The sequence below is a fragment of the Panicum virgatum genome, chromosome 3N (assembly GCF_016808335.1).
Source record: "Panicum virgatum strain AP13 chromosome 3N, P.virgatum_v5, whole genome shotgun sequence".
NCBI classification, from domain to species: Eukaryota; Viridiplantae; Streptophyta; class Magnoliopsida; order Poales; family Poaceae; genus Panicum; species Panicum virgatum.
Window position 1 is genome coordinate 67,793,439 of NC_053147.1, and position 14,430 is coordinate 67,807,868.

The 14,430-nt window shown below is 44.6% G+C and overlaps 1 protein-coding gene across 22 annotated transcripts; it reads left to right on the top strand.

Moving 5' to 3' along the window:
• The first annotated feature begins 2,232 nt into the window (after positions 1–2,232).
• Positions 2,233–9,279, top strand: LOC120666971 (pentatricopeptide repeat-containing protein At2g03380, mitochondrial-like). Of its 22 annotated transcripts, none has more exons than XR_005671985.1 (9): positions 2,234–2,961; positions 3,067–4,281; positions 4,371–4,575; positions 5,022–5,091; positions 5,685–5,736; positions 5,856–5,931; positions 7,031–7,359; positions 7,475–8,513; positions 8,929–9,250. XR_005671985.1 is itself a non-coding variant. In XM_039946964.1 (9 exons), exons 3-9 carry the CDS (start codon positions 4,866–4,868, stop codon positions 9,015–9,017), a joined length of 555 nt encoding a protein of 184 aa, XP_039802898.1. In that variant the 5' UTR covers positions 3,980–4,281; positions 4,371–4,575; positions 4,830–4,865; the 3' UTR covers positions 9,018–9,279. The 22 variants fall into 22 exon arrangements, 4 of the variants coding, with proteins under 4 accessions (XP_039802898.1, XP_039802897.1, XP_039802899.1 ...); XM_039946964.1 differs by lacking the exon at positions 2,234–2,961 and adding an exon at positions 4,830–4,902 and having other exon boundaries at positions 3,980–4,281; positions 7,202–7,359; positions 7,475–7,547; positions 8,929–9,279; XR_005671981.1 differs by adding an exon at positions 6,314–6,522 and having other exon boundaries at positions 4,371–5,736; positions 7,202–7,359.
• The last annotated feature ends 5,151 nt before the right edge of the window (positions 9,280–14,430 follow it).

Consider the following 14,430-nt stretch of genomic DNA (forward strand, 5'->3'; position numbering starts at 1 on the left):
AGTAATTCACAAATAACAATGTATTTTATGAAAGCATGTCTTACGGAGTTCCAAGACGTTGGGTACTGACAGTTTGTGATCTTTCATTGTAATGGGGGTAAAAGTAACAGATACCCCCTAATCATTCGTTAATACCAAGACCTCCGAGGGTTAGGGGCAAAGCTGGCGCGGTCCGACAGAGTGCCAGCCCAAGGCCTGACGGCCCGGGACTGTATCGACCCGACAAGTGCGGCCCAGGTCGTCGAGGATTGGCCCACGTCCCACTTATGACAAGACTTGCCTCGCCCGACCTAAGCGGGGAGTCCTCGCCTCACCCAACCCTCGCGGAAGGACTTCGCCTCGCCCGACCCTCGCGAGATAAGGTACAAATAGCCACATGGCAATCCACCAACTCCTTGGTACGGGGGACCGTCGCTGATCAAAGGAGGACCCATGTGGGGGGGGGGGGGGACGTGACCAATCGTCTATACCCCCGTACGCAACGGGATGGGCGGGGACGCGACAAGCAAAGGAGGACCCATGTGGGGGACGTGACTGATCGTCTATACCCCCGTACGCAACGGGATGGGCGGGGACGTGACAAGACCGGGCAGGGAGAGCTGCTCAACCCCCCCGGAAGTCAGCGCCAGAAACATGATGACCGTCCGGACGGAGGACGGGACCGGACATACCAACCCCTGCAAACAGTGATGACATCAACAGAACGTCATCCACAGTACGCCGAGCCCATTCCCGTTCGCCATGACCTGCACAATGGAGAAGGGTCGGATTACGTCCGACCCCCTCGGCTTCCTTTTTTTACTCCACGTCCCTTTTGTATCCGACCCCTTCTTCCCCTTGGGCTATAAAAGGGGAAGGGGGCGCCCCTAAGAAGGGGATCGAATGAACAACCAAACACACACACGCTTTCACGCGCAACCAGAGACTCAGGAGCCCCGTTCCCTCTCTCGCCCGTTTGTAACCCCTGTTACGAATTGAGTGCAAGAGCACAAGAGCTCGAACTGGACATAGAGATATTCCGCCCGAACCAGTATAAATCCTAAGTCGTATATTTGCATTGCCATCCAGACCAGTGACGTGCTACATAAATTTACTCGTCGGTGATATGGAACACCGACACATTGAATCTCGCTAAGCCAAAATATGTAATCTTTGGCACTATCTGGTCATTTATTAGTATATTGGCTGGCTTAAGGTCCATGTGAGTATATATGTTTTTCCTTGTGAAGATAATGTAAGCCCTCGCAAATTCCCAAAAATATTTTATAGTGTGTGTGCCATTCCAGTCCACTTAATTCATCTGCAGGAATAATAAATTAAACAAGAATTAAGAGTTCTATATATGGAAGCTGAATCAATAGAATTTTCAAATAACTATTATGTATACTAAATTTCTTATATACAACATGTGTCATATTTATTTTGTCAGCTTTTCCAACGTGATTAACAATTTTTTTTATTTTTTATCGTTCGTCGGAGGTTCCAAGACATACATCTAACTTTAAAGTATCATGAAAAATTTCTACAGCTTGAAAGGTAGAAATGGAAATGGGAAGATATGACGTCATATATAAAATAACCAGATCATATGGAAATGTAATTCTATATAAATTTGTCTAACAACATAAAATTGTGTCCAATTATCATACTGGCTATATAGTTCATAAGACTTCCATTGCTTATCTATACTATAAAGATCTAAAGAAATTGAAATTAGCATTACCAAGACTAATCTAATCTTACTCCTCACAAATCATTTTTTTATCTATCTATACTATAAGGATATAAAGAAATTGAAATTAGCATTACCAAGACTAATCTAATTTTACTCCTCACAAATCATTTTTTTAGAACCCACATGTAAGCTCAAAAAATTTGATGAAACATGGGAGCGGACACATTTAGTCGCCCCCGCCAGTACGATTCCGCCTGGGCATCCAATTTTTTTTTGTCACCAAGCGTCTGCTACCCGCCCACCTGTACCCACCCCAAATTTCCGGCGTGTCGCTTCTCACTCGGGGTTTTCGTCGAAATTTCGGTTTTTTTTGTTTCCGCTAGTTACCGGGAAAAGAAATTTCGGTATTTTTCGGTATATTTTGTTTTTAAAATTCAAATTCAACAAATTTCATTCAAAATTCACAAAAATTCACCGAAATTTATCGACATTTCCGCTGAACACCGGGATTTCATCGGAAACAAAATGGTTAACCCTGACTCACCCCACGCGACCTTTCCCTGTGCCCCCGCCCGTCAAACGCCATCACCCCGGCCACCTGCGCCTAGGCGCCTACCCCTGCCGCGCCGCCCGCCGCCCGCCTGCCCCACCCCACGGCCATGGTCGAGCGCCCCTCCTCCCCGGCAGCTCGCTGCGCCCGCCCCTGCCCCCCGGCGGCGGAGCTCCGTGCGCGCGGGCGGGCGCCCGTCCCTGCCCCGGTGGGCACGCGCGCGGGCGGGCCGGCGCGTGGCAGCGACGACGGTCGGAGGAGGCCGCCGCGTCCATGGCAGTAGCGGGAAGAGGAGCAGCTCGGGCCGGCCGCACCTCTCTCTGCCCCCTGCGGCGCTCGGCGTGGATCTACGACGGCGGCGAGGATCTGTAGCGGCGGCGCTCGGCGAGGCGTGGCACGGACGATCCGCTACGACTCGGCGCAGGCGCCCGCCCCTCTCCGCGCGCGCACGCGCCGCAGGCAAGATCCGGCTCCGCGCGGGCGAGCTCCGCCGTCTCCACGGGCGCGCGAGCGCGAGCTCCGCCGTCCCCGTCGCGCGGGCGAGATCTATGGTGGTCCCCTCCGCGCTTCCTCCCCGGCTCCGACGCCTCCGCCGCCGCCACGGGCGAGATCCGGCTCTGCGCTGGTGGCGAGGGCCGCGGCCATGGGGCTTCTGCCTGGCCGCGCTCGCGGTTCTCGCCGCTGACACCGGCAAGGGCTGGGCCCGAAACTCCTACAGCAACTACACCCAGTTCCGGTATGCAGTGGGAAAAAAATCCCCCCTTGTTTAAACATGGCCATTAGGGTTCTAGCTAGGATTGGCGATTTTGTCTCGGTGTCAATATTCTGCTGCTTGGCGCAGGTGCTCGGAGGTGTTGAACGTGATCAGCTTCGTGTACTCGGTGTGAGCTCACGCACAGAGAACACACACAAGAACAGTAGTATTCACATATTCGACTTTAATACCTTCGCATTTCACAGCTTCAACTTCCAACATAAAAGCTTACATTTTTTTGTGAAAGGGGTAGCTGAGGTTTGGTTCAATTTTTTTTGCGAGACAGAGTATATTGCGGCGGCGACAGCATGTTGCCAGGGAGTTTGGCTGGGGCGGCTGCTGGCAGAGCTCACCGGAGAAGAAGCTCGGGCACCCATCCTGATGGTGGACAACCAGTCAGCCATCGTTTAGCAAAAAACCCCGTCCACCACGACCGGAGCAAGCACATCGACACCAAGTATCACTTCATCTGTGATTGCGTCGATGGTGGACAGATCAGGCTCGAGTATGTCGAGATAGTTCGACAGCTCGGGGTCATCCTCACCAAACCACTTGGGCGCGTTCGACTCACAGAGTTGAGGACCAAGATTGGAGTTGAGGAAATCAAGCAAGAGCAGTGCAATTAGGGAAATGATTGTTAGATAATTACCCTTGCTCTCGCTTGTCATCATGCTTGAACAGTAGTGGGAGCTCCTGCTCCTGTGCTTGCCATGCCTGGTCTTTTGACTTGGGCGGCAGATGGCTGTAGCATATAATAGTGGCTGCAAGTTACTATATGGCAGCATGGTAGCAATAGTTGTAGCAGTAGCAAGTAATAGTAGAGGCTGCATTACACTGTAGCCATACCCTGTACATTGACTGGCTGTGTCTATAAAAAGGAGAGTAGCTGTAGCTTACAAGATTAAGCAGCTCCACTTCGTGTGCTCTTCCTGAGTCCTTCTTCCTCATCTTCTTCCTCCACCTGCAAGCAAGAGGGTGTTGTGTGTGTGTGTGTGAGGGAGTGCCAACAATCCATAGCCAAATTCACCTCCACGAGTACACTGATTTCAAGTCACCTGCTCCTAGCCAAAATCACCTCCCGCTAGATACACCAGTTTAAAGCATGTTTGAAAGTGCTGCTCATGTTTGCTGGACAATTAACTACCAGCATGTTTTGAGGCCCCATTTGAAATGATGGGTCTATGCACTAACATTTCAACCATCATATAATTACATGGTATGTCTTGAACTCAGGAATTTAGAAAGGGAGTATCAATGAGATGAGGTCCTTGAAGGATTGCTTGGTCAAGGAGCAGTATTCAGGTAGTATGTGGAAGGATGAACGATTTTGCAAACTCTCTTATGATTGTGCCACATGATATGAAGTATTTCCTACTGAATGTATCTTGTAGGACTGACCACTATTGGGGCAAGGAACTGGTTGAGAACCTTTCATTCTTCTCCGAACCACTAGAATAACTAATCTATACTATAAGGAACCACCCTAATACAATTTTGGGTGAAGGAGGTGCCTTCTTTCATGTTCATGTAAAAATATACCGATTGTGAAATGATCATTCATAAACCACCAGGTGACCACCGTGTTAGTATTAGCAGGTTAGTGGATTATTGCTATGGTTCTATTTTCTGATTAACATCTTAGATTGCAGCATAAGTTTTTCATAAATGGTTCATGTTTTGCCAAAATGGATGCAACTGATGCATAGAAAGTTTGCTATTGGGCCCTTGCAAAAAGTTACTTTTAAAAGTTACTGTCAAATCAAAGATTCCATTGTTGGTTGCTGCAAAGCAAAGTCAAATATCTGCTTTCATCCTGATGTCTGCACTACTATGTATATCATATATATCAGGTAGAAAAGCTAGGTTGTGATGTGCTCAATACTGCCATGCTAGGAACAAAGATGGAGCCTACAGCTATGCCATGTATTTTATCCATATAGTGATATTTGCATTTTAAGCTATATTATGTTCCCTAAATTATAAGTTCTGTATGGTCTTACTCTATTTTGATGTTTAAATTTCTTTTTTCTTTTACATGACAGGGCATTCATCAAGCAATGGCCTGCATGGTTATATGCCTTTCACTGGCTTCATTAGACCGTGGAAGATATTGTAAGTTTCTGTTTCTGCTTGATTCTCTCTCAATTCCTGGGTCAATAATTGATTAACTTAATCATTTGTAAGTATATTAAGTGCTTCTGAATAAAACTATGCACAGTTCAGAGGCTCCTTTTTGCTAAAGGTATATGTTGTGAAAGATAGATAGTCTTTTCACTAACCTATTTAGTAGAGGTCTGTACTACTTTTTGGCATCTGTAAACGTTGAATGCCTTGATCTGCCAAGAAATTGTGCAAAGCTTGAAAAAAGTTGCTTGGTTGAGGTTGAAAATGGTATGGGATGAAAAATCTCACTTCAAAATTCTATAAAATTAAAATTTACTACATATTGAAGGCTTGATTGTAGCTGTAGGTACTCTGAGAGTAATATAGATGGAAATAACAGGGTAATAGACACAATAATCACTTCAAGTGAATAATAGTCAGGGAAGTTCACCTGAGATATCTTTAAATCTTTTCCTCCATTCTAGCTATGTGATTGCAGTGAAGTTCCAATACAATCAGGTACATTCTCCCCAACAAGTGTTGAATCAGCTGTCACAGAATTATATGAAACTATAATTTGCTTGCTTCTGTTTATTTCCTAGTTACTTGTGGATGCATTTCGTAAGATCCCAAAAGCCAGCTGGAATGCGAAAGGTATCCTTTCCCCACTCATTTTATTTCCAGGTTCATCGGATGTTTTCTATGATCTGGAAAAAGTTGGTTCTGTGAAAAATTCAATGTTTTTTCTGATTGTTTTTATTTAATATACTTAGGGAATGGATATTACCTCCCTCATGTTTGTCAACAGCAGAGGATGTTCTTTGTTCCGTACCAGGATTAGCTGTGGAGGTATCATCTGTAATAAAAAAGATGTTTTTTATTGCAGTAACATTCTTTTTATTGCCTTCTTGCTTAGCTGATTAAACCTATATGCTGTTCCTGCTCGAGTAGTGAATTCCGGCCCTGTCAATTGTAGGACATCTTATTTTAAGGTTCCTCTAATTTCTTGTTCATATATATGGTTACATCACACAACTGTATCAATGATGCAGTGGTTCTTTCAGTCTTTGATATATTCTCCTCCTTTTCTTATGAGCCTAATAATATCTAAAATTATTTCCAAAATGGATCAGATGGTTATTTGTAGCTCTGTTTACCAATAAAAAAACTTGACCTGCGAGGGGTAAGACAGCCCCCGGGCATTGCATTAAGAGAAGACCTTCTCACGCAGGTCAAAAAAACCCCTGAACCCCTGCCCCATCCTTACACAGCGGCACCGTAGCCCATGTGAGACGACCACGACCGGGGCCGGGCCTTAGACCTGTGCTTTGGCCATGGGACAGATGAGGGGATTTTTTTAACCTCAGCCTGAAATTCGCTCCCACGGGGAGTCGAACCCAACACCTGAGGAGTGCCGCTGGGTTCCTCTAACCATCTCAGGTAGAGGCCCTTTGACAGCTCTGTTTACCAATAATATTTCCAAAATTATTTCCTGCGCATGTTTAGAGTTTATTGCATCATTGCATCATGAGCACACTGAATTCAGTTAGAGGACTGGATGCTGGCTAATACTCTGCATTCAGCATGCTTGCTCAAGTAATCTTGTAATTGTAATTGGACTTGGAATTTCAGTCCTTGTGTAAGCAGTCGTGCTTCTGCTAAAAATTCTCATGAATGTTCATAATTCAGTCAATAAGTTACCTGAAAACTAGCAGGTATGTAGTGAATATTGTTCAACATGAAAGTCAAAGACAGGTGCTGCTGTTCAGTAGGCTGGCTGTAGAGCATTTTTGTTGTTTCCCATTGATCTTTATTAATTTTCTAAGATGACATCTATCTTAGTGTTCAGATGTTGTTTCCCATTATTCAACATGAAACTAGCAGGTAATTTTCTATTGCTGTGCTTTGAGATTTCCTTACATGGAATACTGAAATCTGATGGTCTTAGTGTTTACAGATGCAAATTGATAGAAGGTGACCAATTCTGCTGGTGTGCTATGATTGTGGGTTATGGAATGCTAGGCAATTCTGCTGGTTCTATTGATTTTTTCACTGAAATGCTGAAAGACGGTGTGCACCCAAACGATGTAGCATTTACAAGCATCCTATCCACTTGCAGCCATACTGGGATGGTCACTGCATGGAAAAAGTATTTTCATAGCATGGCACAACATTTCAACATCACAATCCACGAAACATTATGCTTGTGTGGTCCATGTGTTAGCCCGTGCAGGAAATCTCGAGCAAGTGTTGGAATTCATATATAAGAAATTTAAGGTGGGTGCTGCTGTGATTTCTTGTTGCTCATTCCTCTTCCAATTGTTTGCACATGAAATTTCTATGTTAAAACATGTTGAATATGATGATGAATGAACTGAATTTGTTCATGCAGGCTGGGGCCGAGCTTCTATTCCGTGTATTGGGTTGCAAATCCAAGAGTTACAGTGACATACAAGAAGTCTCTGGTACTGTGTTCTTATTGAGAATTTTTGGAGCCTAATTTACAATAGTACATAGTATTATTTTCTAAAGCCTTACTAATCCTTCTCTAGATAATAAGAATCAACGATAGAGCTCATTTCTTAAACCTACTGCATTTACTTTTACTAGCATATGTAATTAGTACAAGAAGATGCAGTAATTTAGTTTAGGAACTATACACATTATCTAACTTTTGAGATATTTGGAGTGACTCTTCAGTATATTTAGTCAAATGATGTGGTCTGTTCAAATAAGCTTTGGCATGCTAATTGTTTGTGTGGCAAATGCCGGTTCAGGATCTCTGCAACTGGTGCCGCAAAAAATATTTACAAAAGACTGAATTTGTTTTACCTCAGAATGGGTTATGAACTTAGGCAACATATCATGTGCAAACCAACCCATTCGTGCAACGGTGCGCGAATAGGTTGGTTTGCACCTGATACGTCGCCATGAACTTATCATAAATAGTTAATATGTTTTCTCTCCCTGCAATTTTTATATTGGATAATGAACAATAAAGATTATGTCTGAATTAATATTACACTATATCTTTTCATAGGAGCATTAAACAACATACCAGGTTGTGATAGACTCACATTTGCTTAGCTGGTATTCATGCATGCAGTTTCCTCTGAGTTACCAGTTTTCATGGATGTGAATTAGATGACCACTGTGGAAAATGGAGTGAGTGGAGCGCACGGTGATGCAGGGGTCTCATCCCTTGTTACTCCTTTTTTTTACCCAACTTAGTACCCAATACATAATAAATAATATTCATGTATTTTGAGTCAATATGTTCCATGAATGTCCCATGTATTTCATCATTACTAGAATCACGCGTGGGGTCGCCGCGCTAAATAGCCCTTCTGGGAGACCTCGAGATGTTGACAGTTGAGTATGAAGATTTGTATGAAGCAGGTTGGAGAGCACTGATGAGATATATTGAAAAGGTGCAAAAAAATATTACCTTGCAAATCGATTTCAAACTGATTTCTAGCTGCACTTTGAAGGGTTTTATATGTGGATATATAAGATGCATGAGAAATTGTTTTTCTTTACACTAACCGTGTTATCAGTTGGGTTGGTGATTGTCATACCGGTGGTGTTGCTGCTGCAAGTAGTTTAGGCACTGAACAAAAAGTTTAGAGAATTTTAATTCAAATTTAGCTCAGGTTTTGAGCTGAACCCAACTAAAAGCGTTTGCCCATGACCTATCTTATTTTTAGCACAAGTTTGTCGAATTCCAAAATAGTTTGAAGTACCCAAATCCAATATAGAAAGAGAGGTGTAATATTGCATCTTTGTGCTTTTTGAGATGAACAAACTCTTTTCCTAGCTTTTCTCTAACAAGCATCTTACTATCAGCTATTGCCAACCATGCTTCAGATGCCACAAGGCCGGATGCCGTCAGTAGATTGGAGAAGAGCAAGTGGGCAGGGTGTATTTTGTCATGAGATCTCGATCGGACGGTGAATGATATTTTACTGACGTGGCTGAATTCCTGATCGCTGTTGCGACCAGGTTTAAGTCAGTAAAGATTCCCATATTTGATTTGATTCACTAATTCGTTTGCTAATCTATATTCGGAAATATAAAGATTGACTATTGACTCGGTATTGTAATATAAGGAAATAAGGAATCGCAATGTATTGTAAATGATAACATTTTCCCTATGATCGGTTGTCAATTACAAAAATATAATATGCGGCCCTTTAATTTGCTCTTTTGCTTTCTTTTTCGCCCCCAAAATACCATCTGCAAGCTCCAGTGATGTGAGGATGGGAGAATCTGTCTCCATTTGTTGTGACACGGATGTAGCGCACGCATATGGAAGAACACAATTTGCAATCATTCGTTCCTTTCCATGCCTGTGCATCTTCACAATCTATATTATCTTTTACAAGACCTAAACGGGGGGAGATTTTCCCTCCCTCGTGGGGCCACGTCGCTCTAAAACAGATCGTCCGATCGCAATCCAACGGACGACAGCGCAGCAGCACACCCCTCGCGATTCTTCACCTGCCCCTTCACTCTTCAGTGCCCCCTCTGACCTCCGGCCGTCCGGCGGTTCAGCCCGGCCACACCAGCGCAGAGGTCCAATGCTGCCGCCTCCACCCCGGCGCCCATCCTCGCCGATGCCTCATTCCCCGCATCTACCACTGCCTTCCCCATCAGCACTGCTGCCCTCCATCTCCACTTCCCTTCTACCCCTCGTCGCACACGAGCGCCCCGACCGTCCGCTCCGGCCGCTGGGCCGCTCCCTCCCGCGGCCCAGCGGCCCAGACCGTTCTCAAACCAATTGGAGGAAGAGCGCACGAATAACCAAGTTGAGTATGAAGCACTTATATTTGGCTTGGAATTCTTGGAATCAATGGGTGTTAAACATGTGGAAGCTTATGGTGATTCACTTCTGGTGGTGCAGCAAGTATCCAAGGTATGCCAATGCTATAACGGTTCCTTAAATGCATATCTTGATAGATGCCTTGATATTATCTCTTATTTTGAAGAATTTGTAATCCGACATATTTCAAGAGATAGTAATAAGAAGGCAAATGCTCTAGCTCAGCAAGCATCTGGCTATGATGTTACTAAAAAATATTTTAACATGAGAAAGCCGATGCGAGCGACAGCCGAGTTACTGGTTCTGGACGGACCGGTCAGACTGGATGCCTCGACCGGTCTGACCGCCCAGACCGGTCGCCCTGCTGAAAACAGCGAGTCGGCCGCCACTTCCAATTCCAAAGAGAAGGCCGAGGTTGCTGATTGGAGGGTGCCTATTGTGACATATTTAAAGGACCCTGGTCATGGTGCGGAGAGAAATATTCGGCGTTTGGTATTTAAATATATTTTGATCGACGATGAGCTTTATCGTCGAACCGCCGAAGATGTACTTCTCAAGTGATTAGATTCTGATCAGGCCCGTGTTGCTATGGGGGGAAATTCATGAAGGCATCTGTGGTACACATCATTCGGCTCCTAAAATGAAGTGGTTACTTAGGAGTGCCGGTTTTTATTGGCCAACTATGATGGCGGATTATTTTAGATATTATAAAGAGTGTGAAGAATATCATCGATTTGGTAATGTTCAGTTAGTGACTGCTGCGTTATTACATTCTATTATTAAGCCATGGCCGTTCAGAGGTTGGGGGTTGATTTCATTAGTCAGATTAATCCCCCTTCTTCAAAGGGACATCGCTTCGTGTTGGTTGCTACGTATTGCTTTACTAAGTGGACCGAAGCAGTTCCTTTGAAGAATATGACACACCGGGAGATAATTGAGTTTATTACAGAGCATATTATTCATAGATTCGGTATTCCTCAAACTTTGACAACGGATCAATGCTCATCTTTTATTTCAAAGGAGGTACGTGATTTTGCCGAATCATACAAGATTAAAATACTCAATTCATCTCCATATTATGCTCAGGCCAACGGTTAGGCCGAGTCTAGTAATAAGATCTTGATAAAGCTCATCAAGAAGAAGATGGAGGAGAATCCCAGGAGGTGGCATGAGGTTTTATCTGAGGCATTGTGGGCTCATCGTATATCTAGACATGGTGCTACTAAAGTAACTCATTTTGAGCTTGTTTATGGTCAAGAGGCCGTTTTGCTTGTTGAGGTGAATCTGGACGCTTATAGATTAGCTAAACAAAATGATCTTTCCGCTGTTGATTACTATGACTTGGTGATGGACAATATTGATGAAGTAAGCGACAAGCGGATGTAAGTTTTGAAGGAAATTGAGAAGGACAAGCTTTGGGTGGCTAGAGCTTACAACAAGAAGGTAAGAGCAAAATCTTTTCAGGTTGGTGAGCTGGTTTGTAAGACAATATTGTCTCTTAGGACAAAGAGCAATAAGTTCGGCAAGTGGTCGCCAAGTTGGGAAGGACCGTACAAGATCGTCAAGGTTATCTTCGGGAATTCTTATATGGTGGAGACGATACAAGGAGAGCATCTTCCACGGGCACTTGATGAAAGATACTTGTAGAAATACTACCCAGCGTGTGGCAAGACGCTTGAAGATGAAGATGGCCGGTATAAAGTATCGCCCTTTGTATTATTTTAGCCTTGTACTTTCTGTTCAAATTTATGTAATTAGGCTAGATTTTGATACTTGCTTTTTGGCTTGCAAAGCTCACTAAAAAGACAGGGGGGCATATGTTGGAGGCCAAAATTAGCAAACACCGAGGCCGACCGGTCAGACTGGTCTGGGCCTGTACAGTCCGAGTAGAGTTAGGGATTGTAATTTGGAATCCGTTTGTAACTCAATTTGGAAGGGGTACGTCTTCTCCGGCCTATAAATATAAAGGCAACGGCCGATTGAGGTCCTTCTACCCAATCGAATCAATCAATCTATTATTTTTCTATTTTTCTCCAAACCCTAATTTTTCCAATCTCGTGCTGTTCTTTGCTCGTCTCTACGGTGTTCAAGAGCGTCTTGAGTGGCCTGCCGATCTCAAGACAACCCTAGATCTGCGAGCTCCGACGAGGTCCCTCCCGAGCTCGTGGTTTTAGGTCTTCGCGAAGCCTCTCTGCGTCCGACCGGTCTGACCGGTTGGCGCGACCGGTCTAACCGGTCGCCGGCGAGCTTCGTCAGGTTTTGATCGTTGCGATCCTGCTCGTTTTAGAGCTTGTGTGTTGGCCAATTCTGCGTCAACACTATATTGCCATGTCAATGAAACTAACCTGGTTTTTTCTTCATGAAACAGAAGTATGCCAACGTGATACCCATCAATAATACAAGTATAGCAGATATAACTGCTATTACAATCCCCGCCACTTGATATTCTTGGGTCCTGTAAACAGGCTACACGTGTTCAGATTGAAAGCAGTGGAGATTATTTGTTTGTTAGGGTAGCTATCTTCCCTGGATTACCAGAGGATTGGGACTTCCTCTCTCAAAATTGTACTAGTGTTTTAATATCTTTTTACATGGATCCTAGGTGATGACATATATAACCAAAAAAGATCACACACATCTTTACCGATATAAGGCCAGTACAACTCGCACAAACTTTCATAGAATAGAACCAAAAAGAATCAGCTGATCATGAGTGAGTACTGACCTCGTGTTGGTGGGAGTGGAGCGGGAGTGAGTGCCAGCGGCACTTGAAATCGCACATCTATCCTTCCAGAAAAGAACTGAGTTCCTGCGTACTGCACATTGCACCTCGCCCCTTGGATCCAACCACTTGGGCTTCCGCTAAGAATCCGCGGGGTAACTTGAAGTAGGTCTCGAAGGCAGTTTCGGCAGTCGGGCAGGGGTAAACCCGGTATATGCACTGGATTAAGGTAAATGTAGAGGTATTGATATTGTGATCAACGATCTCGCCTGTGGCAAACAACCTTGACTTGTTCGCCAATGCGCAGCCCGGTGTTGCATTGAGAATGACGCCGACAGTGGCATCAAAAGAACTTGCCGGCTTGATCAAGTTGTACTCATGTTCACCTTGGACTATAAGCTCTCCGTCATCGTTCTGGTTGGAAGTGAAGTCGACATCGGAGAAATGGACGAAGCATGTCTTGTAGTAGACAGCTGCATCCATGAAGTAGGGGCACAACTGTTGCGCGTCGATAAAGGCTGAAGAAAGGCATGAGTTGCATGCGGGGGAGCTGATATCCGCCCGGCAAAGTGCCATGGCATAGATTTTGTTTGGGACAGTGCCCATAGAAGAAATACCAAACAGAGTGGCTGATAAGGAAGCCTGTCTAGCTAGTTGTTTGGATATGCGAGCAGTGTTACCCTGGTACATGCTATTGGGCGCAAAATGACATTGCATTATGGAAAAAGGGTAAACATTCCTAAATTACTTCAAAAGGATAAACAATTAATACAGTATCATGTCTAAGTAACTATATTTAATGCTTAATTACAAAAGAAAGATTAACACATTTTGTTTATACAAAACAAACTCATCATGCTCTTTGGCAGAACCCTTTGCCCGGTGTGAGCGAACAGCGGTTTAATGGGCATGTAGCTCCGAAGCCTCGAAGTGAAATTTTAGCAGCCAGTGAGGTAGAGAGTACACTCACTCACGCAAGAAAGTGTTGCCTCGCAACAGCGTGTCGGTGTCGCCCTCTCCGCCCAAACGCCTCGAATGGAGGAAGGCGGCAGCGAATGAACGAACGAAGGAAGCCGAGAGCGTGCCACTGCACCCGCCGGATGATATATATATTCCACAAGATTGTTGACGGCCAAAACTTGCATTGCCTGCATGCATGCATCGACGGGTCGACCGTCGCCTTGCATGGAAATGGCAGAAAAGGAAGGTGCCAAGTACAAAGACGCGTACACCAAGGATGCAGGGGCGGAGCCAGTGTGAGAACTTCATTGAAGGCAAAGAGGAAGGAGGAGGAGATAAGGGAAAGGAGGAAGAAGAAGAGGAAGGAAGAGGAATGAGCCCCTCCAGGTGCTGGTGCTGGCTCCGCCGCTACAAGGATGGCTCCATCGACGTCCGCAGCCATCGCTGCACGAACGGTTGACGAGGACGGCTACGCGCGGTGCCGGGTCTCCGTGACTCGACGGTGGGCTGCCTGGAGAAGAAACAAAGGCAGGTGTAGTCTGAGCTTGTGAAAATACAGGCTGGACGTTGCTTGCATTGCATTTAAACGCAGATTTGCTAAGAAATAAATATATATATATATATACATACTAAAGGACGGATTAAAACAGCTACAGTTGCCAGAAATACATAAAAATAGGGTACGTAGCTAGGATAAAGATCAGTTTTCCAATCCAAGTACATGCATGCTTTAAAATGGTGACCCTAATAATTCACTAGTAAGTTGATACAAAACAAACGAAGCAAACATATATATTTTGGACAAATTAAAGCAGTATTATTACACAATAATCTCGCTCGCTCA